At 40.2% G+C, this 26,933-nt stretch overlaps 1 protein-coding gene across 2 annotated transcripts; it reads left to right on the forward strand.

The window, feature by feature from the left end:
• Positions 1–1,006: 1,006 nt before the first annotated feature.
• Positions 1,007–26,606, forward strand: egfl6 (EGF-like-domain, multiple 6). 2 transcript variants are annotated; one of them, XM_061971418.2, is made up of 13 exons: positions 1,007–1,271; positions 6,298–6,404; positions 7,587–7,679; positions 11,460–11,579; positions 11,645–11,764; positions 16,161–16,295; positions 16,385–16,507; positions 16,869–16,931; positions 17,368–17,622; positions 22,545–22,619; positions 25,687–25,782; positions 25,857–26,119; positions 26,373–26,606. In XM_061971418.2, exons 1-13 carry the CDS (start codon positions 1,198–1,200, stop codon positions 26,478–26,480), a joined length of 1,632 nt encoding a protein of 543 aa, XP_061827402.2. In that variant the 5' UTR covers positions 1,007–1,197; the 3' UTR covers positions 26,481–26,606. The 2 variants fall into 2 exon arrangements, with proteins under 2 accessions (XP_061827402.2, XP_072770569.1); XM_072914468.1 differs by lacking the exons at positions 16,385–16,507; positions 16,869–16,931.
• The last annotated feature ends 327 nt before the right edge of the window (positions 26,607–26,933 follow it).

A 26,933-nucleotide genomic window follows, 5' to 3' on the forward strand; every position in this document is an offset into this window, starting at 1 on the left:
TGAAGCTCTCAGAAGCCAAGTTATGTTATATTCATGTTATATTTAAGCAAGTTTGAAGTATCAATTATCTAAACACAGTTTTGTTTGCATATTTTCAGGATATATATATATATATATATATATATATATGTATGTATGTATGTATGTATGTATGTATGTATATGTATGTATATATGCATGTATATGTATGTATATATGTACATATATGTGTATATATATGTATGTATGTATATATATATGTGTATATGTATATATATATATATATGTGTGTGTATATGTATATATATGTATGTATGTATGTATATATATATATATATATGTATATGTATATATATGTATGAAATGATTAATTCTAGCTGTCAATAAACTACTCCCCTCTTAACCACGCCCCGCCCCACCCCCGACAATGCCCCCACGCCCCACCCCCCCACCTCCCGAAATCGGAGGTCTCAAGGTTGGCAAGTATGGGTTATTGAATGACTTGTGTACTCAATGTTTATATTTACTTTGTAAAAAACCCTTTGACTGGAGATGTCACATTCCAAGTGCAACAGATGTCGATACCATAGTTAACACAAGAAGGCGGTTTGCAACATAGAAAATATAAAGCTGTACATCATTAAAAAACAAAAAAACATCCGCCATCCGTTACAGAGGACCAGATGTCCAAGGTGAGCGCTCATAAAAGTTTAGGACTGAACTTGGATAGTCTGTGCGACATAAAACACTGTGGAACTGACAGGCCTGTGTCTGCACAATGCCTTTGTCTGTTTTTGCGTGAAAAATGAGCTGTGTCATCAAGTTTTTGTCTTATAGGTAAGGCAAAAACTAGACATAAGTGTGTTTGATGACTTGCAGGAAGAATTCCACGCGGTCCGTGTATAGGGTTTCAGTGAACAGAGGAGAACCCCTCGACACTTAATCCCCACCCGGTTACAAACCCACCCCTACTTGCAAAAGTCACAACCTATTCCTCCTCACTCACTTCACTGTGTCAGCCCACTCGTGCATTTCCACAGAGGAAGAAGCAAAATAATGGGCCTCTGAGAGAGACATTTTTTCCCTCTTCCCTGGAGCTTTCGCTGTGGAAGCACATGCAACACAGCCTGCATTGTGTTTTAAAGATCAACCCTGGGAGCAGGAGACCGGACATCGAAAAGGAGCAAAACTACAGTTTGGAAGAGAAGAAGTCGAGTTATGAAGCCCATCACCTTCGTCGGTGCTCTTTTGCTCCTGCTCTATATCTCTTATGGAGGTGCAGATGCCTACAGGTGAGTCGATATTTCAACACTGCCGAAACCTGCAGAAAGTGTAGACTTTTCTCAAACATGAGCTAGTAAACCAAAATGCAACCTGCAGCCAAAGCGCTTATTGTTCATATCGTCTTTGCAGTTTTGTATTGTTTTAATGGCATGTTTACACTGCTCTAACTACCAGTTGTGTGTCAGCTACATGGGGGCAAAGGACTGTTAATAACGGAACAGCACCTGTCACTCTCAGGCTATTCTGGTTGATTTCTCTCCAGCTTTAGATTCCCCAAGTCTGCTTTTAGTGGGGATGGGGGGGGGGGACTACATGACCAAGGGTGTCATTTAAAAAGTTTTAAAAGAGACACTGACTATACTCATGTTGTCTGATACCAATATTTTGGTATTATTTCGACACTTTTCGGTACATTTCTAAATAAAGGGAACCAGAAAAAACTGCATCTTACGGTACATTAAACATATGTTTATTATTGCAAGTTTGTCCTTAAATAAAATAGTGAACATACAAGACAACTTGTCTTTTAATAGTAAGTAAGCAAACAAAGGCTCCTAGTTAGTCTGCTGACGTATGCAGTTCTATTATTTTGTCAACATTATTAAGGACAAGTGGTAGAAAATTAATTATTAATCTACTTGTTCATTTACTGTTAATATCTGCTTACTTTCTCTTTTAACTTCTGTTAAAATGTAATGATCACTTATTCTTCTGTTGTTTGGATACAATCCAATCCAATCCACTTTATTTATATAGCACATTTAAACAACAAAATGTTTCCAAAGTGCTGCACAACAATATTAAACACAATTAAAAACAATATAAAATAAATAAGATTAAAAACAATTTCAAACAGTAAAACCAATTAAAACAATACTTTAGTTTTGAATGATTCCACGCATTTGGGTATCAATCCGATACCAAGTAGTTACAGGATCATACATTGGTCATATTCAAAGTCCTCATGTGTCCAGGGACATATTTCCTGAGTTTATACAAATTTTTTTTTTTTAAATGAAAGATGTTGTGATGGCAAACATCTACGTATTCATAGTAGTATCGCTCCTGTACTTGGTATCATTATAGTGGATATCAGGTGTAGATCCACCATTGGCATTTGTTTACATTTCGACACCGGTGAGCTACGGTGTGTAGTGAAGCATGTTTAGCTATTCCTCGTCCTGCAGGGATGATACTTGTAAGAAACGTACTTTATTTGTCGCCATGGAGGCGAGGATTAGTGATTTAGAAGTAGCTAAAACACTGCCGACTGGGGCTGGACTTTAGCCCTATTTGGTAGAGGAGGAATTATGGTGTGGGGTTGTTTTTCAGGAGTTGGGCTTGGTCCCTTAGTTCCAGTGAAAGGAACGTTGAATGCTCCAGGATACCAAAACATTTTGAACAATTCCATGCTCCCAACCTTGTGGGAACAGTTTGGAGCGGTCCCCTTCCTCTTCCAACATGACTGTGCACCAGTGCACAAAGCAAGATCCATAAAGACATGGATGACAGAGTCTGGTGTGGATGAACTTGACTGGCCTGCACAGAGTCCTGACCTGAACCCGATAGAACACCTGGAAGAATTGTCGAAAATTCCTATAAACACACTCCGCAACCTTGTGGACAGCCTTCCCAGAAGAGTTGAATCTGTAATAGCTGCAAAATATGGACCAACATCATATTGAGCCCTATGGGTTAGGAATGGGATGGCACTTCATGTTCATATGTGAGTCAAGGCAGGTGGCCAAATACTTTTGGCAATTAAGTGTACGTGAGCGTGGCTCAGGCAGTAGAAACTTGAGGGTTCCTGGCACGAATCCAGCTTCCGCCATCTTAGCCTCTGCCGTTGTCCTTGGGCAAGGCACTTCACCCACCTTGCCTCCAGTGCAGCCCACAGTGGTGTATGAATGTGAATTAATGTTTAGTGATGGTCACATTTACGTGTATGTCAGTCGACCCCAGGGCAGCTGTGGCTACAGATGTAGCTTATCACCATCCATGTGTGAATGCAGAGTGAATAAATGATGGGTTGTCAGTAGAGATGTCCGATGATATCGGCCGATAAATGTGTTAAAATGTAATATCGTAAATGATCGGTATCGTTTTTTTTTGTTTTTGTTTTTTTTATTTTTTTATTTTTTTTATTTAATTAACATAAAAAACACAAGATACACTTACAATTAGTGCACCAACCCAAAAAAAACTCCCTCCCCCATTTATACTCATTCACACTCATTCACACAAAAGGGTTGTTTCTTTCTGTTATTAATATTCTGGTTCCTACATTATATGTCAATATATGTCAATACAGTCTGCAAGGGATACAGTCCGTAAGCACACATGATTGTGCGTGCAGCTGGTCCACTAATAGTACTAACCTTTAACAGTTAATTTTACTAATTTTCATTAATTACTAGTTTCAATGTAACTGTTTTTATATTGTTTTACTTTCTTTTTTATTCAAGAAAATATTTTTTAATGTATTTATTTTATTTTATTTTATTTTATTTTATTTTATTTTATTTTTATTTTTTTTAAAGTACCTTATCTTCACCATACCTGGTTGTCCAAATTAGGCATAATAATGTGTTAATTCCACGACTGCAAGTATCGGTTGATATCGGTATCGGTTGATATCGGTATCGGTAATTAAAGAGTTGGACAATATCGGAATATTGGATATCGGCAAAAAGCCATTATCGGACATCCCTAGTTGTCAGTGAGCCAATAGAAAAAAGCGCTACATAAATCTAAGCTTTTATTATTATAGATATTATTTAAGCATTTAGGGTACTCCATTTGTAAAGTCTTTCTTATTTTGACCTTTGAAGAAGACACATGACAAATAATGGCAACCAATAAAAGCACAGTTACAGTAGCTGTCTATCCAATTGTTTTTTCTTGTCTTTTGTGTTCTCCCAAAATGAGACGAATTGTACTCATTTTTTTACATAAATATTAACCGCGATTGTATCGATTAACTGTAAAAGCTGCAACACAGAAGTACAGTACAGTAGCATTAATAATGACCTTTGTGTTCTTTGATGTTTCCTTATTACACATATGTTTATATGTGCTATGGCTATGAGGTTTTTTTTTTTTTGGCCTTAGTCTAGACCCCTCCCAGTGTTTACCTGTTTCTCACTTTTTTTATAAGGGGCGCCGGAAGTTGACAGACCCGTCAGCGATCCTGCTCTGTCTCCCTGTAATGTTTGTTTTGAATGGGATTGTTCTGAAAATCTTAATTCCCCCTTGGGGATTAATCATACTTGCCAACCCTCCCGAAATTCAGCGCCTCTCCCGAAAACCTCCCGGGACAAATTATCTCCCGAAATTCAGGCTTTCCCACAATATAAACGGCGTGCCTGCCCAATCACGTTATAACTGTAGAATGTAGAAAAATGTAGAAAAATAAAAAATAAAAATAAAAAAATAATAAAAAATAACTGTAGAATGATCGAGGGCGAGTTCTTGGTTTCTTATGTGGGTTTATTGTTAGGCAGTTTCATTAACGTCCTCCCAGCGCGGTAACAACACACAACAACAGCAGTCACGTTTTCGTCTACCGTAAAGCAGTTTGTCTGCCGTAAACAGCAATGTTGTGACACTCTTAAACAGGACAATACTGCCATCTAGTGCATTTGATGAAAGCACTTTTGTGCGTGCCACACAGCAATGCATCATCAGAGAGGGTGTTCAGCATGGTTAGAAAAATAGTGACAGAGAATAGAACAAGGATGGACAATTCAACCCTTAACTCAACAAGTATATGTGTAAATAAATGAACACTGAAATTCAAGTATTTATTTTATTTATATATATATATATATATATATATATATATATATATATATATATATATATATATATATATATATATATTTATAGCTAGAATTCACTGAAAGTATTTCTCAAGTATTTCTTATATATATATATATATATATATATATATATATATATATATGAAATACTTGACTTGGTGAATTCTAGCTGTAAATATACTCCTCCCCTCTTAACCACCCCCACCCCCCCACACACCTCCCGAAATCGGAGGTCTCAAGGTTGGCAAGTATGGGATTGATAAAGTATTTCTGACTTCCGATAATGATATGAAACCATGTGTTAATCACAAAGACTATCCTCAAGCTTAGGTCAGACTGATTACAAAAAATTAATACAATTCAATTATACTGCGAACGAAGGGACACATACAAACTGATACAATTACTACACAGTGCTAAAATAAATAAACTCTAACTAAATCAATAATAAATAACACTAATATGTATTTCCTAATGAGATGTCAATAAAAATGTAAGTGCAAATGAAAATACAGCTTTGCTACTTTAATCATATGTTTTGTGCTTAAGAAACTTCTCTATGACTTGCGCTCCAGACTTCTTCGGTTTGTTTGACCTTGTCGTTATTACCACAAGTGGTGGACAAGTGTATTACAACTGAGTACCGCAGCGGCCCAACAATTCTTAAGAATTCACGGCTGTATACAATTAAGTGTTTACTTTTTTCAATGGTTCCAATTAAAAGCAATCTTTTTTTTTTACACAGTAACAAAACCAACAAACCCAGATCCAAATGTGATCAACAACAATGTGTTTGTGCTGAAATGACATGGATGGAAAAGGCTGGTAACATACAAACGTACCAGCAATCTTGCACTTGGTGGTGGTAATCAGACGTTGTGTAGGATGATTTTTACCATCTGTACCCAACAAACTGTAAACTGGTTGTTGGTCTTTGGAGAATCTTACTTTTTGTATCTAAACGAACACATCACTTTGATTGTTGTTGTTAGCCTCATTGCTATAATTAGTTAGAAAACCTGTAAAATGGGGATCTGTTGGTTGTATTCTTGAATAGACTTACGTAACTACTGTACATGTGTTTTCATTATCGAGATTAAATTTTGGTCCGAGGCCATAATTTGCTTTCTAACTTGAACTCCCAGGGTTGTAAATATGTATACGACAGTGAAATTACCTACACTACCTTGAACTCATCTGCTCCTCGACACAGGCATCACAGACAAGTCTCTCCTGGAATCCAACAAGGTGTATGTCGCTATGGCAGGAGGCTGGAGTGTTGCTATGGCTGGAAAAAGAACAGCAAAGGCCAGTGTGAGGGTAAGACCAGTCAAAGTCGTTCTATTAGATTCGTTCGTACAATGTGGCAACAATGGAGGAGTGATTCCATGTAAACTAGTATAGTTCCAAAATTTCACAATTTACAATACCTATCTTTAGCTCGGATCAATACAATCCTCTATGAACAACTATGTTAAGACCAACTTTCTAAACCAGGGATGCATAAACGTTTTGCCTCCAAGGGCCAAAGTGAAAATGTGCCAATGGTCCATGGGCCAAACAAAGCATTTTAACCGTAGAGCAGCACTATGAGTGAAGCGTTCAGACCAGGGGTGTCCAAAGTGTAGCCCGTAGCTCATTTTTAAACAACCCTCGTCCCAATCCTTAGCATTTTGATATTAGCATTTTTTTGCTAATTTTGCAATTACTTGATTTATGATACCTGTTAGCACACCATTGATTTTTTTTGATTGATTGAAACTTTTATCAGTAGATTGCACAGTACAGTACATATTGGTAACACCCGAATAAGTTTTTCAACTTGTTTAAGTCGGGGTCCACGTAAATCAATTCATGGTACAAATATATACTATCATCATAATACAGTCATCACACAAGTTAATCATTTTCAGATCCACTAATGGCGTTTATTTACATTTTGACGCCGGTGAGCTACGGTGTGTAGTGAAGCATGTTTAGCTATTCCTTGTCCTGCAGGGATGACACTTGTAAGAAACGTACTTTATTTGCCACCATGGAGGCGAGGATTAGTGATTTAGAAGTAGCTAAAACACTGCCGACTGCGGCTCGACCTTAGCCGGTAGCTAGTTAACCATGTCTTAACGACCTCTTCCGGTGGGCGTTTCAGTGTTATAACTTCACATTTATCATTAGTTTTTAAGCCAAAATGCGTCCGTTCTCCCTCTTGTGTCTAAACACATTTTCTGTTTGTACGTACTCCGTGATTGTGTGCTGCCGAACATGCTCGTCTGCTCGTAAACCAGCAATGTCACGACAACGGGGATGCGGGGGATTGGTACGTTTCAGAGGCGGTATAGTACCAAATATGATTCATTAGTATCACGGTACTATACTAATACCGGTATACCGTACAACCCTACCTGGAACAATGGAAATGTTTGGTTTTGACTTCAAGCTCTCCATCTAACATCCTTCGACCACTAAAATTCTTCTTCTTCTCCATGCTAAATGTTTTAACAGCACAGTGCGAGCACGGCTGCAAGCACGGCGAGTGCGTTGGACCGAACAAATGCAAGTGCTTCCTGGGATACACTGGAAAGACGTGCAATCAAGGTAAGCACTCGTACTTTTTTGTCCCTGTGTGGCCCCTGTACAGAATGGGGGGGATTGGCCATTGTCTACCTTCAGATTTAGTACCAGAGCTGTTAAAAAGGTGGAACGACACCTGTGTGTAGTACACGAGAAAGACAGGACATTACTCAAGAGAAGTATTTTGACATCAAAGAGGTGAAGAGGATAGCTGCTCGGGTCTCAAAAAAATGGAAAAGGTCATCAAAAAGGCCAAATTTCAAGGACGAGGGTACAACACAATCCAAAAGTCATATGATTGAGTCAGCAAATTGAATAGGAACTTTCTTTTTAACAGAAAGATCTAAAAACAACAAAAGATTGTGTTATTTTCAGTTCCACATACAAACAGAATAAAACTAATCAGTAAAAGCAATTGGACTATTAAAGAGAGTGATAAGACAAATATTTCCGGAAGCTTCACCTGTCCGTTTCAAAAGGTGTCCTACTTTGAGAGATAAGTTGGTTCATGGCTATCAACCACCAACTTCCAAAAAGCCATGGCTAACTTCTGTATCTGTAATCATTGCACTAATGTATCACAAACAAAGTCCTTTTTTAGACAATCATTCAGGTTTCACCATTTCAATATTCACAATAATGCATGACGTTAACCCATTTATCAAATGTAAGGTAATATTTGTTGTTTATGCGCTAGGTTACCATATTTGCAAAGTTTTCGATATTGTAATGACAAAAAAGATGACTAAAAGACAGATTGGCAGAGCATAAGTATGTTATATGCTATACTCCGTGGCCTTGTGGTTAGAGTGTCCGCCCTAAGATCGGTAGGTCGTGAGTTCAAACCCCGGCCGAGTCATACCAAAGACTATAAAAATGGAACCCATTACCTCCTTGCTTGGCACTCAGCATCAAGGGTTAGAATTGGGGGTTAAATCACCAAAATGATTCCTGAGCGTGGCCACCGCTGCTGCTCACTGCTCCTCTCACCTCCCAGGGGGTGGAACAAGGGGATGGGTCAAAATGCAGAGTAATTTCACCACACCTAGTGTGCGTGTGACTATCAGTGGTACTTTAACTTTAATACGTACAGGAAAAAACAACTACCCACAACCCTAAACCCAGACATTTTTTGGGGGATTCCATAACAATCTAGCCAATAAATTAGCATAATAGACCAGTATTTCCCAACCGTAGGGCCATTGTTGAGCCGTGAGCGCTTCTAGAAGGCCACCCAAAAATATCTGTTTCTATACATCCATCCATCCATTTTCTACCGCTTGTCCCGTTCGGGGTCGCGGGGGGTGCTGGAGCCTATCCCGGCTGCATACGGGCAGTAGGCTGTGTACACCCTGGACAAGTCGCCACCTCATCACAGGGCCAACACAGATAGACAGACAACATTCACACTCACACTCACACACTAGGGCCAATTTAGTGTTGCTAATCAACCTATACATGTTTGAAATAAAACTCAGCTCAATACACTGTAATACACTTTTACACAACTTGTGGCAGTAATGACAATCTCAATAAAACGGAAGAAGTCTGGCGCAAAATAGAAATGTTTCTTAAGTGCAAAAAATATGACTAATGTGATGAAGCTGTATTTTCATTTGCACTTTAGATTTATTGACAGTTTAGTTAAGAAATAATATATTTATTAGTAATTTATTTTAGCACAACATAATTGTATGTAAATGTATTTTTCGGCATTTATTTATGAGTCTCTTATTAGGCAATATAATTGGTTAGTACTTATTTTTCTAATCAGCCTGAGCTATGTCTAAGGTTTATAATAAATGATCAACTTTGTTAACACATGGTTTCATGTCATTTCACAAAGTTGTAAACTGTAAATAGATTTGTTATAAACATTGGATGTGATTAAAATCAAGAGTAAGATTATGAAGTCAGCGTCAATATTTGAGTGGGCTCCAGGCCCCTCTGTAGTGGACAAGTTGGACCCTGAGCACAAAAAGGTTTAAAATGACTGGAATAGACCATATATCAGACACCATACGAAAAGAGAATATAATCAAAACAATTTTAGGATTTATAAAAGTAATGCCCTGGATTAGATAAGGACATTGATTTTACTGTGTTTTTGTGAACGTATGTTTGAATGTTTTTTGTGTCTGTGTTCGCCCTTTTCACACCTAATTTTAAGCTCTGAAATTGCTGAAAATTGGAAATTGTTTGTAAATGCGTTGGGGCTTAAGGTCCATTCAGACAGACATGCTGTAAATATCAAAGGCATTTTATTTGAATTAGAGACTACCTTGTTTTTTTGCAGTTGTGTTCAAGTATTTTGACATGACCGCATTTTAATTAACCAGGAGATGCTCAAACGTATTTTCATATGTGAAAATATGTTAAAGGGCCACTGGTCAAACATGGCGATTTGAAGCCGACAGTAGCACTGAAGTGTATTTCTGGTCTTGTCACCCCCTCCCGTGCAGGAGGGCAACACGGCGGTGCGGCTGGATCAAAAGAGACGTCGGAGATGCTTTTCTGAACAAAAAGTTGCTTTATTACAAGCGAGCGTCATTAAACAGGTCTGCAGTACCCGGAAGAGCCTAGGTCAAAATGTGATGGACCCAAGTGGTGGGATATTAAAATCTAATAAAAATGTTGCTTAATACAAATATTAAGGACCCAATGCAGTGAGAGCAACCGTCCCAAAATAAGGAAAGATAATGATGCTGATTTACAATTCATTACAATATAGATTAAAACCATCCAGTTGTCAATACTAAAAATACCAATTGGTAACCAATATTATGGTGAGGGTACAGCCGCGACAGGCGTAGTGGGTCAGCGTCCTAGCTTCACCCACTTCCACGGTGTTCTCCTGCACACAGAATTAAAACGGAGGCAGGCCACGGGGATACAATCTTCTAAAACTACGGAGACGCTCCCCGGGCTGACGCCACACTTACACGCAAGGCAGGGTTTCCCCTGCCCCTGCTGTAGTTCCGCGTCGAAGTATTGTGTACGCCCACTCACCTCACCAGTCGCCGGTCACTCGCGGGACCTACGTGGCCGTACCCGTCTCGCTCCGCCTCTTGGTCGCTCCCGGGAGTCACCGCAGGTCTCTGGGTCCCGATCGCTCCTGCCCACAGGACCACACAGCCAGCGTACAACGCACGAGCCCGCAAGCCCACAGCCAAAGGCAGTTTGATCACCCCTACAGATCCACAATCCACGACACTTACTTCGGAGACAGAGTTTCCTCTGCCCCTGCGTGTTGTGGGCTTCTTGGGGTTCACACCGGTAGCTTGCGGGGTCTGCTGTGTAGTCCTGGATTCCTTCCCAGCCTGCGGGCGTCCACCCGGACGCTCTTGGCAAAGCCTGTCGATTCTTCCCCGATCGCTCTGCTGTCGCTTCCCTCGGTCGCTCTTCCTTCTGTCGCTTCCCTCCTCGTCGATCCTGCCTGTTCTCTTTTAAATGGGTGCAATCCTAATGCTCCACAGGTGCGTCTAACTTCAGGTGTCGTTTGATTGGGCACTTCGGTTGTTAGGGCCAAGCCAATCAACCTATCCCCAGTTATGATTATGCAATAAATTGGAGAAGCCACCCTTTGGCGGATCAAACAAAACAACTCGGGCCCCACTTGAGTACCTCTGATACACTCAATGTTCTGTCACTGTGCGAAATTGCACACAGTTGGAGTAATATCACTTTGTTGGGTACTCTGTAAAAGACAAACAAACCTTGGCTTCGATATCAGTGTTAAATACGCTAGTGGTCTCTAACGTATGCCATTTTAAACATGTATTTAAAAGTTGTTTTTTTCCCCAGATATGAACGAATGTGGCTTGAACCCTCGTCCGTGTGAACATCGCTGCATGAACACCCATGGAAGTTACAAGTGCTACTGCCTCAATGGATACACCGTGATGCCTGATGGATCTTGCGCCAGTGAGTACCATGGCTCTTGTTCATTCATACATGGATTTTGCATATTTGCTGAACATGCGCGTTAGATTCCAGGTCGTGCTCCCTCGCTCACTGCCAGTACGGCTGCGAGGAAGTCCGGGGCGAGATCCGTTGCCTTTGCCCATCTGCGGGGCTGCAGCTGGCATCGGACGAGAGGACTTGCGTAGGTAAGTGATCGGCACTCTCAAAGAAACATATGTCAAACATATGGTCCAGTTAAAGACAGAACAAAGTACAATGTAAGAAAAGAAGAGAACATCCAGGAAAAGAACAAGAGGGGAATGAATTGACTTTGGCTTATTTCCAGCCCATTGGTGATTGGGGGTTTTAGTGGAGAAAACTCTATAAAGATTCTCTAATGTGGCTTCTGCATGCTTGGCTGGTAAATCAAAGGAAGGCAATTAGGTTTCTAGTTCCAAAACGCTTCCTGGGCTGCGACAGAGCCAAGTTGGCACAGGTACTAACAAAACAAGTAGAAACACAAGATAAATAAATTGGAGACGCTTCAGAACCTCCACATGGATGGATTCATGTTTTAGCCCAGGTTTCCATTCCAGGGATTTACAAGGTAGGAACTCTTGTAAGACAGATGTACTCATGACGGTAGACATCTGGACTAATTGAGTATCACCCGAAGGCAAAATAGCTGTCTTTCTTTTGTAGGTATGTAAACACGCGCACGCCGATGCTGCATCTGAAGACTGCTCGGAAGTCGTAAATATCCTACGAGGAGTTTATAAGGTCTGACCTGAAAACATTCCAGTTAAACGCATTGTAAAAAAAAAACAGGTACACCAAATTCACAGTCTGTTCCGTGACGCCGGTCCGAGTTTTTTAAAGTTCAATGATTTTTTTCTCCAATGGAAATATTGTAAACTAGTTGTCGGCATCATAAAGCCTTTGATAACGCTACAATGTTTTAGTCCGTGGTTAGCATGTTTGCATTTCTAACGTTCAACAAGTACTGTATTAAAGATAATTTACTCCAGATATGGACAACAAGTTTTGCGGAATGTTATCATCGTAAAATATACCACAAATTTTGAGAAATATGACTTACAAAGCATTCTTGTCCTATGGCAGGCCTTTCGGAAATTCATGCCAGATGTTACATGGAACATGGCTTCTCAATTTGTGCCACAGTGAGCCTCCCCTCAGAGAATATATTACAGTCTGTGCTTCCCCTTACTCCCTGAAAAACAGATTTTCTGGTGCAATTTTTGTGGATTTTTCTGCTCAACCCAGATCCCGCTTACTCTCTCACTGTTTGAACACGTTTTATTTGTCTTCTGTCACACACTTCGAACATTGTCCTGACTTTGAGCTCACAATACATCCACAGGATTCATAAGTCTGATCTAATAAGATCCCAAATGACAAACACTGAGTAGCACGGGGGTCAGCAACCCGCGGCTCTCGAGGCGCATGCGGCTCTTGCAGCTCTTTAGTGCCGCCCTACCGGCTCCCTGTAGCATTTTTAAAAGAGGATGGAAAATGGAAAAAGATGGGGGGGGAAATAATTTTTTTGTCTTATTGTTTTTTTTTTTTTAGAAGAAACATGACACAAACCTTCCCAATTGTTAGAACTGTCTAATATGTTTGTGTGTATGCTTCACTAATGAGAGTATTTGGTGAACATTTTGGTGTCCTACTAATGTTGGCGGTTATTAAACTCACCACAGTTTGTTTACATGTAAAATCTTCCACTCCTTCTTTCTCATTTTGTCCACCAAAAGTTTTATACTGTGCCTGAATGCACAAAGGTGCGCTTTGTTGATGTTATTGACTTGTTGGAGTGCTAATCAGGCACATATGGTCAGTGCATTACTGCAAGCTAATCCATGCTAAAATGCTATTTAGGCTAGCTGTATGTACATATTGCATCATTGTGCCTCATTTGTAGGTACAAACGTATTTTTGAGCTCATTGAATATTTTTCACTGTTGTCCTCTTTGTATATAATTTAGTTTTGCATGTCTCATGACACATTATCTGTATGTAATATTGGCTGCATTTCAGATAGGTGTTTGTGTGCCATGTTGTTCCAGACCACAGCAAATATTACCGAGCTTGCCAAAGATGGTAAAAAATCTATTAAAAGAAGACAGCCTGTTGTTTCCTTTAAATTGGACACACACATCTATACCTTTGGCCATTAAAAGCCAGTAATTTCCAGGCGTTATCTCACCTTCTGAGTAGCCTCTGATTTACTAATGGTTTCTAATGTTGTAAAAATGTCTAGAATAAGTATTACATTTCAACATTTCTGTCAACGAAGATTTGATTCAGCCTGCGACACATAGTCATTTTGATAGTAGGCTAATATAGACACTTACATCATGTCTTGCCTTCATTATAACACTTATACAAGACTTTTCATTTTTTGGGGCTCCAGACATGTTTTTTTTTTTGTATTTTTGGTCCAATATGGCTCTTTCAACGTTTTGGGGTGCCGACCCCTGGAATAGCATGTGCAAAATATACAATTTTGAGTATTATTAGCTGGTGTCTTGTGAGTGATCAACTGAAAATATGTGCACAATTGATAACAAGTGCAAAAGTGATCTAGACAGCCCAATTTAAATGAGGATTTTGGATGTACACCCGACCATGGAGACACTAATTTACCGCACATCTATGTGCTCCAGCATGTGCTGTTTGTACTATGCTGTGAAACATGCAGCACACAACTTTAATCTGTACCACCTTTTCTGGCAATATAGAAGTGCAATCTAGACAGCCAAAGATGTGCTCTGCTACTATGCGCTGGAATGATTTAGGCCAGGGGTGTCCAAAGTGCTGCCCATTTATCGTCCCGTGACACATTCTACATACAAAATAAACACATCCTGGATTAGGACATCACATAAAAAATAAGGAAAAAATGGAACTAGCTCAAATCCCCCCCAAAAGTGGGACTTAACAAAATTGGCTAACTACCTATTTGTCTTACTGTATATAGTAGTTGATCATTTCTATGCTTCCAGTCACGTTGAACACGTGAACATATTTCATGCAAGATATGGTAGGTTTTCGAGTCTGGTAAATCCCTCAAAAAGTTTTTAGTTTGCAGAAAAAGGGTATAGAATAAGAATAACAACTAATTACATATCTCAAGAGGGTTACATTATATATGACACTAATTTGCTTTGTTACCTACAATATAACACAAAGCTATGATGTGGTGTGGATGTTTTGTTCAGATAGTTAACATATATTTATTTACCTTAATTGTATTTACTATCTTTATTGACAAAATGTATCAAAGTGGAACCCAAATTCTTAATTGTTTCTGTATGAGGCCCTGCCTGAAAAAAAAAATTGACACCCCTGATTTAGACACAAGAAAATGCATGTTAACTAAGCAACGGCATTACATTAAAACATGCCACTTAATTTTGGTATTTGCTGGTTTCAATCAGCCCTTTAAGTCATCAAGCTGTTACAGTACAGTGCAGAAGGAGACAGCACTGAGACAGGGGTGTCGATATGTGGAAGTGTGTTTATTAAACACCAGGATAAGACGTGTGTATCTAATCCAAATACGTGGTGTGAAACCATGTGATGCGATTGACTGGTGAGTGTTACCGGGATGTGTTGAAGGTGCGTGTTGTGAGAGATGCGGAAGTCCAGAGAGGGAAAGGCTGGCTCGGAGGTCCTTGGGTAGGCGAGAGGTCAAGGGCAGGAGCGAGGCATCAGGGTCCGTGGACAGGCGAGAGGTCGAGATCCGGGAAGCCAGCAAGAAGTCCAGGGGGAATCCGGGGAGACGAGACACACATCTCGAAGCGGGAAAACAGAGGGAAGCTGCGGAATGACGACACAGGACACGACACGATGAGCACAGAGGAGGGAAAACGCAGAGAGAGCGAATCCACATGGAAAAGGAGCTAGAGACGTGTAGGCTTACTCTACAAGAACAAGTAGCTATGTTCTGGCACTGGAATGCAGGAAGCGCTGGCTTAAGAAGGGAGTGTAGTCCTCATCAGCGTCAAGTGTGTTGATTTCCGGCCGTGGCAGGAGGGGAACACCCATGGGCGTGCTCAGAGGAGCGCACAGAGGAATGTGTGGTGGCAGGAGCTTGAGCCGTAACACAAGCAGCTACAAAATGACATTGCTGAGTAGACGATATGTCTAATATTTTTAGATTTGACAGTCTAAATATGATGACAGGCATACAATGGAGTGTTCTCTCTCCATTGTGTGTCATTGCAGCACAATCACCTCCTTTCTCATCTATGTTTGTGCGTAACTGTGCCAGTTTGGACGTACCTTTCAAACGTGCTGAATATAGATGCAAAAACAGCGGCTGCAAACAGTTTTAGCCTTGATTAATCACAATCGTATATTCTGCATAAACATTAGGACACACTAAATGTATTTCGCTCACTATTTTCCTCCTTTAAGAGGCGCAATCCAAATCAAGTAGGATCAGCTTTGCGTGCGCTATCAAGTTTGCACATGTTTTGGTACACGCAAACCATTAGTAAATCAGGCCCTAAGGATGTACAGGTGAGATGGTTGGAGTGATTGGCTAAATGTTGATAATGTTTGGTTTCCCTGCAGATATTGATGAATGCGTCACTGGAAACAACCTCTGTCCATACAACAGGCAATGTGTCAACACATTTGGCAGCTACTTCTGCAAGTGCCAGGAGGGCTACAATCTGAAATACGTCAACGGCAAACACGATTGTGTAGGTAAGGTGTATCTATGTGAATTCGGGGGTAACATCTGCAGCCACTTACGGTACAAAAGGTACAAAAACAAGGCTTCTTCCAATTTCCAGACGTGGATGAGTGTGCATCCAGCACCAACAAGTGCAGCCATCAGGCTGTCTGTCTGAACAATCAAGGATCCTACAAGTGCAGGTGCAAGTCTGGCTTCAGAGGCAATGGCTTTGAATGCTCCGGTGAGATCCTAGATCTGTTACACAGAATTAGGAACCAAAGTGGTCTCAGCGGTTCAATTTAAAACATCCTGGGTCTTCATGGCTAATGTCTTTCCCCGTCACTGCCAGGATGTTTTAGTGCCGCATATTTCAGTATTAGCACATCACCAGGCTATCCAGGACTGATTTCCTGTCCTTAGAAAAGAAAAAAAAAGTTACGTTTTGCAGATGTTAGTGAGCGAGAGCCAGGGATTGCAAGCACACAATAGTAAATACCGTCTGGCATCTGAAGACAAATGGGAAGACAGGTTATGCTTACCTCATTTAGCCCAGGTGAGGCTTTATGTAGCGGAGTGAATGAAGGTACATTTATTTTTTATAGTCAAGCCGTTTTATCAGAGGTCACGTGATGGAGACAAAGGCAGCGCAGACCACGTCTTGAATGGTGAGCCAATGTGGAATCTGAGCTTTGCTTTTGCTATTAAGTCGCTGCCTGGCAAATCCATTAATTGCCTCCTCTCAACTTCTTCTGAGAAGCAATCTTCCCACCTCTCTGCTCATGACTGGTTATGTGATCTCCCGGGCACATAATGCTTGATATCAGGACTTGAAACTACTGCATGACCGTTACAGACTTTAATCATGTGATTGGATGCTTTTGCAAGAAAGTAACCCCCCCAAATGATGAGTACTACTTAATGCAGTGATGTCTTTACTGCATGTTGTGTATGCTCTGCTGCTTTCTTGTGGTTTACTATAAGAGTACTACTCCAGCACAAAAGCATGTGCAATGTTTCATAACACCTGGTAAAATGCTACAGCTCTCAAGCATGTTTGCAGTCCCATATCACACCTAAGCCGTTTCCTCTTCCTGCCTGTAGCAATCCCAGATTCCCAAGTAAGGCCTAGAATCCTGGGGGGTAAGTTTGAGAATGAAGACATCAAAAACGCCATCCCCGAACCAGTTGTGACACTGCCTCCGAGGATCCGACAGCAGCCGTTCGATTACGAAGCAGAGGTCTACATTGGCGAACCAACTGGAGAGACCCCGATGGAAGAACTCCTCGAGGAGGAGGAAGAGGAGGAGGACGAAGAAGAGGAAGACAACCAACTCAATCCAAGAGGAGATGTTTTCAGTAAGTCACGGATATATTTTATCTTGGTAATTATCATGGTCTTTTTACCAAAGTAATTAATCAAACCAAATCTTAAACACATCAGTAGAACAAAGTACAACAGTAAAGTAAATCATTCTGTTGTTCTTACCAAGCTCTCAAAATTGTACTTCTCTCAAAATGCTGTGAGCTGGATTGAATCGTATCTGCATGATCGAACACAATCTGTATCAGTTAACAACTGCGGATCTGACTCTCTTAGGCTAACCTCCGGAGTCCCTCAGGGGTCAATATTAGGCCCCCTTTAATTTAACCTCTATATTAATGACTTGCCCACTGTTTGTCCTGAGGCTGAATGTTTAATGTATGCAGACAACACAGTTGTCTTACTTCATGGTCACACCAAAGATACTGTTGCTGCTAAACTCACTAAAACAATATCCTATGTTACAACTTGGTTGCAGGAGTGCTGTCTGCAGCTAAACCTTTCTAAAACTGTAGGCATGTATGTAACTAAAACAAAAAAAGTATCATCTGACCCCGACAAACATATTAATGGAGAAAGAATACAAATTGTCAGTGAATATAAATATATTGGGTTAATAATAGATTCAGAGCTTTCTTTTAAAGCTCATATTGGCAAATTGTGTAAAATAATCAAGTTTAATCTCGCACATTTTCGTGTAATTCGAAATGAAATGTCAACTGAAGCTGCAAAATTGTATTTGCATTTGATGATTTTCAGCCACTTCAGCTATTGCCTTAGCAGCTGGTCTCAGGCTGGTCAGAGTTTTAAAAAAAACATTGGAAATCTTGTACAAACGAGCAATTAAAGCTATGGATAAAAAACTATCATCACTTTGTCATTCTAAAAAAATACAGTATTTTAAAGTGGGACAGCCTTCACCATACTTGCCAACCTTGAGACCTCAGATTTCGGGAGGTGGGATGTGGGGCGGGGGCGTGGTTGGGGGTTTGTGGTTGGGGGGCGTGGTTAAGAGGGGAGGAGTATATTTACAGCTAGTATTCACCAAGTCAAGTATTTCATATAAATACATATAAGAAATACTTGACTTTCAGTGAATTCTAGATATATGTATATATATATATATATATATATATATATATATATATATATATATATATAAAAATAAGAGAAATACTTGAATTTCAGTGTTCATGTATTTACACATATACACACACATAACACTCATCTACTCATTGTTGAGTTAAGGGTTGAATTGTCCATCCTTGTTCTATTCTCTGTCACTATTTTTCTAACCATGCTGAACACCCTCTCTGATGATGCATTCTGCTTCGTCTCCTTGTTGTGTGCGCAGTTGTGCACTGCACTCTCTAAAAGCCGTAGATGTTAATGTCACATATGCATGTACAGTAGATGGCAGTATTGTCCTGTTTAAGAGTGTCACAACATTGTTGTTTACGGCAGACGAACTGCTTTACGGTAGACGAAAACATGACTGTAGTTGTGTGTTGTTGCCGCGCTGGGAGGACGTTAATGAAACTGCCTAACAATAAACCCACATAAGAAACCAAGAACTCGCCCTCGATCATTCTACAGTTATAACGTGATTGGGCAGGCACACTGTTTATATTGTGGGAAAGCGGACATGAAAACAGGCTGTCGACACGTCACTCAGGTCCGCCTGAATTTTGGGAGATTTTCGGAAGAAAATTTGTCCCGGGAGGTTTTCGGGAGACGCGCTGAATTTCGGGAGTCTCCCGGAAAATCCGGGAGGGTTGGCAAGTATGGCCTTCACACATTTGCAGACTTAAAAGTGATCTATAAAGTACTGCATTAATTGGCTCCAAATCCTCTGGCAGAGTTCATCAGCCAAAGAAACAGCTGTGAGCGTGTCACTCGAGGCTCTGTCAGAGGTGACTGTTATATTCCTCTGCGCAGGAGCACTTTCAGCAAGTCGGCTTGGTCAGTATGGAGTGCAAATGTGTGGAACTCAGTACCTGAGGAGGTTAAACTGGTCACCACCTACAAGGCCTTCACATAAAAAATTGAAAATGTGGCTTATCAACGCCTACAGCTGCCAGCACTAAAAGATGAGAGATGCTAAGATAAATGTTATGTTGTGATGTTGTATTTTATTTTTTTATTATATTGTGTATGTATTGTGTGCTTTTATTCTTTTTCGCTCTTTCTTTTTCTTTTAAATTGTAATTTTAATGCCTTTTTTACATCATGGCCAGTGGACTACAAATGAAAGCTAGCCTTCTGGCTAATTCTGGCTTTTTTTAACCATGTGTAGTGTTTTATGAAATTGCATTGTCCCTTTTGAAATAATCTAATCTACTGTATTTTTCAGACTATAAATCGCTCCGGAGTATAAATCGCACCGGCCGAAAATGCATAATAAAGAAGGAAAAAAACATATATAAGTCGCACTGGAGTATAAGTCGCATTTTTTGGGGAAATTTATTTGATAAAACCCAATGCCAAGAATAGCCATTTGAAAGGCAATTTAAAATAAATAAAGAATAGTGAACAACAGGCTGAATAAGTGTACGTTATATTAGGCATAAATAACCAACTGAGAACGTGCCTGGTATGTTAACGTAACATATTATGGTAAGAGTCATTCAAATAACTATAACATATAGAACATGCTATCCGTTTACCAAACAATCTGTCACTCCTAATCGCTAAATCCCATGAAATCTTATACGTCTAGTCTCTTACGTGAATGAGCTAAATAATATTATTTGATATTTTACGGTAATGTGTTAATAATTTCACACATAAGTCGCTCCTGAGTATAAATCGCACCCCCGGCCAAACTATGAAAAAAACTGCGATTTATAGTCCGAAAAATACGGTAATCTAATCTAACCTATGGCCTTTGACAAGGAAAAAAGACGTATCCCATCCTTGCTCATAACCCATGACGTTTTTTTTGTTTAGTTTTTTTTAAATGCTCCTAAAAACTTTTTAGAAAAGTCAAGACATTTGGACACTCAAGGGTGAAAAGTGGACATCTATTGGAATGCATCTTTAGGGTCGCCTTTCACCACTAATCTTTATGGAAACACCAGTGTCTGTGAAAGAAGTTACATAGCAAGAGAAGACAGGCCCCAAGTCATCCATCACCTACGGGGAGGAATTTTTTTTAACTTTTGGCATGTGAGAGCTGAGGGATCCAACTCATTTTGGCTCAGCTTCCCATACACCCTGGGAGAAGGGTGACAAAGGTTATATAGCCTTTTATTATGCTTTCCCCAGAACAGCTGTTTTGCCAACAGACTGACTCCTCACAGGAAGGTCTGTCATCAGCACTGGAGATCTTTCACTGCAGTAGACCACTTTAGGTGTTCAGGTTCAATAACCCCAGCTGTCACTTGTCTGACTCTCTAAAGCTGCCTGCAGTGGGGGTGCATATACTACAAGGGCCTTACATCCCTTAGGGGCTGCATCCTAAAGTTGTTGTATCGTCCCACTCAAGACTTGAGTGGCAGTGGGGCAGGTTCATACCTGCGAGTTAAAAGCCCCCTTCTGGCTATTGCCTCAAACGGTCAATTTTATGTATATCTACAAAACCCAAAACCAGTCAAGTTGGCACGTTGTGTAAATCGTAAATAAAAACAGAATACAAATATTTGCAAATCCTTTTCAACATATATTCAATTGAATAGACTGCAAAGACAAAATACTTAACGTTCAAACTGGTAAACTTTGTTATTTTTTGCAAATATTAGCTCATTTGGAATTTGAGGCCTGCAACATGTTTCAAAAAAGCTGGCACAAGTGGCAAAACAAGACTGAGAAAGTTGAGGAAAGCTCATCAAACACTTATTTGGAACATCCCACAGGTGAACAGGCTAATTGGGAATAGGTGGGTGCCATGATTGGGTATAAAAGCAGCTTCCATGAAATGCTCAGTCATTCACAAACAAGGATGGGGCAGGGGTCACCACTTTGTGTACAAATGTGTGAGCAAATTGTCGAACTGCTTCTCTCAACGAGCTATTGCAAGGAATTTAGGAATTTCACCATCTACGGTCTGTAATATCATCAAAAGGTTCCGAGAATTGGGAGAAATCACTGCATGTAAGCAGCAAGACTGAAAACCAACATTGAATGCCTGTGACCTTCGATCCCTCAGGCGGTACTGCCTCAAAATGCGACATTAGGCTGTAAAGGATATCACCACATGGGCTCAGGAACACTTCAAAAAACCACTGTCAGTAACTACAGTTCGTCGCTACATCTGTCATTACAAGTTAAAACTCTACTATGCAAAGCGAAAGCCATTTATCAACAACACCCAGAAACGCTGCCGGCTTTGCTGGGCCTGAGCTCCTCTAAGATGGACTGATGCAAAGTGGAAACATGTTCTGTGGTCTGACCAGTCCACATTTCAAGCTGATTGTGGAAACTTTGGGCGTTGTGTCCTCCGGACCAAAGAGGAAAAGAACCATCAGGACTGTTATAGGCGCAAAGTTCAAAAGCCAACATCTGTGATGGTATGGGGGTGTATTAGTGTCCAAAGCATGGGTGACTTACATATTTGTGAAGGCACCATTAATGCTGAAAGGTACATACAGGTTTTGGAGCAACATATGTTGCCATTCAAGCGACGTCTTTTTTAAGGACAAATGCCAAGCCACATTCTGCACGTGTTACAACAGCGTGTATATATATATATATATATATATATATATATATATATATATATATATATATATATATATATATATCCTTCCATCCATCCATTTTCTACCGCTTATTCCCTTTGGGGTCGCGGGGGGCGCTGGAGCCTATCTCAGCTACAATCGGGCGAAAGGCGGGGTACACCCTGGACAAGTCGCCACCTCATATATATATATATATATATATAATTTATTTTTTTTTTATTTTTTTTCTGACCTATGCTGTATATTTTCTAATATTTGTTTCTTATCTCTCCATGTAGCATCAGAGGACTTTGAATCAGTTTTGGGTCCAGTCACGGAGTTCAAACAACTTGAAAGAGCAGCGCATCAGGAAGGTACAAAAAATGACATCCAATGTCACTTGCGCGGAAATGGAACCTCTATAGTCGAATATACCGATCTTTAATTTGTTCTGATTTTTATTAACTCTGCTTCAACCGTGGAAGACACAAAGAGACAATATCCTCTGACATGGCAGAACTCCCAACAAACAGTCGCAACTGACCGATTGCTCTTCCTGTTGTTTTACCCACGACAAGTCAAACGACCAGACATAAAATTAGAAATTTGCACCATTTGAGAAGCCACATCAGTACCACTTTTGCACTTGTTTAAGGCACTGATACTCTTCTGCTATAGCATTTGGAATAAACTGTATTTCATCAGAAAAATAGTTGAAGAAACTGAGATATATTAACCAAAAAGCAACTAGCAGATAGACAAAGTATTGCTAAATTAACATATCTAAAGGTCAACCTTTTTTATTGAGTTGTAGGTCAAATTATCAATTGCTCAACTAAACTTTAGGTTCCACTGTATGACATCACTGCATTGCAACTCTTTACATGACAAATGAGATCATAGGCGCCGATCCCGTGGGTGCTTCGGGGCCCGGGCACCCACGGACAATACCGAGCACCCACGTGGGTGATTGATGGCAACTTTCAACCCTTAAAATAATTTTTGAAAAATCAATCCTGTTGTTGTTAATTTTGTGGTGAACTGGTTCAGTTTTGCATTATTAAAGAATCTCAAATGGTATAGACTTTAATTACCAAAATCTAACCAAGGTTTCATTGTGCCCGAAACGGAACTAATGTCAGACTCATTTTAACTTTAAACATACTATGCATGAGTGAAGGGCATACTTATTCAAAATCCATACATGTCACACTAAGGGTGGCAGTATGAACAATGCCAACACTGTCATAAACCTGTGCCATATAGTGAAACCAACGACAAACACATTTTGGAAGAATATTTGCACCGCAACACAACATAAACACTACAGAACAAATTCCCAGAATTCCCTGCAGCACCAACTCTTCCGGGACGCTACAATATAAACAAACGCCATGGGTGGATCTACACCTAACATCCACTGTAATGATACCACGTACAATAGCGTAACTAGTCGATACTACTATGATTACATCGATATTTTTTAACATCACACAATCTTTTTTCGTTTTTTTTTTTAATTTATATTATGTTTATAAACTCAGGAAATATGTCCCTGGACACATGAGGACTTTGAATATGACCAATGTATGATCCTGTAACTACTTGGTATCGGATTGATACCCAAATTTGTGGAATCATCCAAAACTAATGTAAAGTATCAAACATCAGAAGAATAAATTATTATTACATTTTAACAGAAGTGCAGATAGAACATGTTTAAACAGAATAAAAACAGATATTAACAGTAAATGAACAAGTAGATTAATAATTATTTTTTACAGTTTGTCCTTCATAATGTTGACAAAATAATAGAATGATAAATGACAATATGTTACTGCATTCGTCAGCAGACTAAATTAGGAGACTTTGTTTGTTTACTTACTACTAAAGGACAAGTTGTCTTGTATGTTCACTATTTTATTTAAGGACAAAATTGCAACAACAAACATGTTTAATGTATCGTTTGTTAAAATAATGCCAATGATGACATTTTTTGTGGTCCCCTTTAAAGGGGAACATTATCACAATTTCAGAAGGGTTAAAAACATAAAAAATCAGTTCCAAGTGGCTTATTTTATTTTTCAAAGTTTTTTTAAAAATTTTACCCATCACGCAATATCCCTAAAAAAAGCTTCAAAGTGCCTGATTTTAACCATCGTTATATACACCCGTCCATTTTCCTGTGACGTCACACAGTGATGCCAACACAAACAAACATGGCGGATAGAACAGCAAGGTATAGCGACATTAGCTCGGATTCAGACTCGGATTTCAACGGCTTAAGCGATTCAACAGATTACGAATGTATTGAAACGGATGGTTGTAGTGTGGAGGCAGGTAGCGAAAACGAAATTGAAGAAGAAACTGAAGCTATTGAGCCATATCGGTTTGAACCGTATGCAAGCGAAAACGACGAAAACGACACGACAGCCAGCGACACGGGAGAAAGCGAGGACGAATTCGGCGATCGCCTTCTAACCAACGATTGGTATGTGTTTGTTTGGCATTTAAGGAAACTAACAACTATGAACTAGGTTTACAGCATATGAAATACATTTGGCAACAACATGCACTTTGAGAGTGCAGACAGCCCAGTTTTCATCAATTAATATATTCTGTAGACATACCCTCATCCGCTCTCTTTTCCTGAAAGCTGATCTGTCCAGTTTTGGAGTTGATGTCAGCAGGCCAGGGAAGCTAGGGTCGATATTCTTCTATGCCATCTCTGTCGTAGCATAGCTTTCGTCGGTAAAGTGTGCGGAACAAACGTCCAATTTCTTGCCACTTTCGCATCTTTGGGCCACTGGTGCAATTTGAATCCGTCCCTGTTCGTGTTGTTACACCCTCCGACAACACACCGACGAGGCATGATGTCTCCAAGGTACGGAAAACAGTCAAAAAAACGGAAAATAACAGAGCTGATTTGACTCGGTTTTTGTAATGTGTTTGAGAAAATGGCGGATTGCTTCCCGATGTGAATCGCTCCGAGAGCGAATAATAGAAAGGCGTTTAATTCGGCAAAATTCACCCATTTAGAGTTCGGAAATCGATTAAAAAAATATATGGTCTTTTTTCTGCAACATCAAGGTATATATTGACGCTTACATAGGTCTGGTGATAATCCATCCATCCATTTCCTACCGCTTATTCCCTTTGGGGTCGCGGGGGGCGCTGGAGCCTATCTCAGCTACAATCGGGCGGAAGGCGGGGTACACCCTGGACAAGTCGCCACCTCATCGCAGGGCCAACACAGATAGACAGACAACATTCATAATGTTCCCCTTTAATTAGAAAAGTACCAAAATACTTTTGGTACCGGTACCAAAATATTGGCATCGGGACAACACTAATACACACACACACACCGAGCACCCACTGGCAGAAATGTGGATCGGCGCCTATGAATGGGATAATATGCAACTTTTGTTTCTCCACTAGAGTTCATCATGGACTGCAATTTTGACAAGGGGGCATGCGAGTGGGTCCAAGACAAGGCTGATGACGTGGACTGGAGTGTAGCTTACCATGGCAGAGGTACACACGATTACAGCAATAGAAATACAGCATTTACAGTAAAGTTAAGTTAGGTCACAAGCCTTTTTCTTCAGGTGGCGAGTACTACATGTCCATGAGTGGTCTTCTGGGCGAGCACGAGGATGTGGCCAAGCTCAAGCTGCTGCTCAGTGATCGAACCCAGCAGGGCAGCTTTTGTCTGACATTCGACTACCGTGTCGTGGGTCATGATGTGGGCACTTTAAGGGTGCTGCTGGATAACAAAGCGTACCCCGTGTGGGAGCAGAGCCACAGCACAAATCAGGGCTGGCAGACCGAGCTCCTCACTGTGGCCTGGAGAGAAGAAGCACCGCACGCAGTGAGTTATTTGCTGATTTTAGTGCAAAATTCCTGAAACACTGTGAACTATCAAATTAATGGATCTATTGAATCAACCACCACATTTCCTATAGTTCTTAGACGTCACTTGTCGTATTGTTGTCGACAATGAACTCATCAGTGGTATTAATTCTGGCTCAGCAGTTTGCTCCTTGCACCAGTGGTTCAATATGTGCTCTAATAACTGGTAGACAATCTGCAAACGGCAAATGATACAGTTGCGTGTCTTCCAGGTCATCTTTGAAGCACAACGTGGGAGAGGAGTTGGCGGAGAGATCGGACTGGACAATGTTGTGTTGACCTCCGGGCCGTGTCAAGATGAAGACTCGCCAATCTTTTAGGAAACTTCAATTTGAACAAAAAAAACTAACAGAACAAAAACAAAATATTCGCCAACTGACAAGACTCCCAGTATGGGAGTGTTTAGATGTGTTTAGATGCTGTACAATAAGCACATGTACAGTCGCAGTCCAAAGTTGACATACACTTGTAAAGAACATAATGTCATGGCTGTCTTGAGTTTCCAATCATTTCTACAACTCTTATTTTTTTTGTGATAGAGTGATTTGGAGCATATACTTGTTGGGTCACAAAAAACATTCATGAAGTTTGGTTCTTTTATGAATTTATTATGGGTCTACTGAAAATGTGACTGCCGGGTGAAAGGTATACGTACAGCAATGTTAATATTTGGTTACATGTCCCTTGGCAAGTTTCACTGCAATAAGGCGCTTTTGGTAGCCATCCACAAGCTTCTGGCAAGTTTCTGGTTGAATTTTTGACCACTCCTCTTG

Source organism: Nerophis lumbriciformis, linkage group LG13, assembly GCF_033978685.3.
Source record: "Nerophis lumbriciformis linkage group LG13, RoL_Nlum_v2.1, whole genome shotgun sequence".
Lineage (NCBI taxonomy): Eukaryota > Metazoa > Chordata > Actinopteri > Syngnathiformes > Syngnathidae > Nerophis > Nerophis lumbriciformis.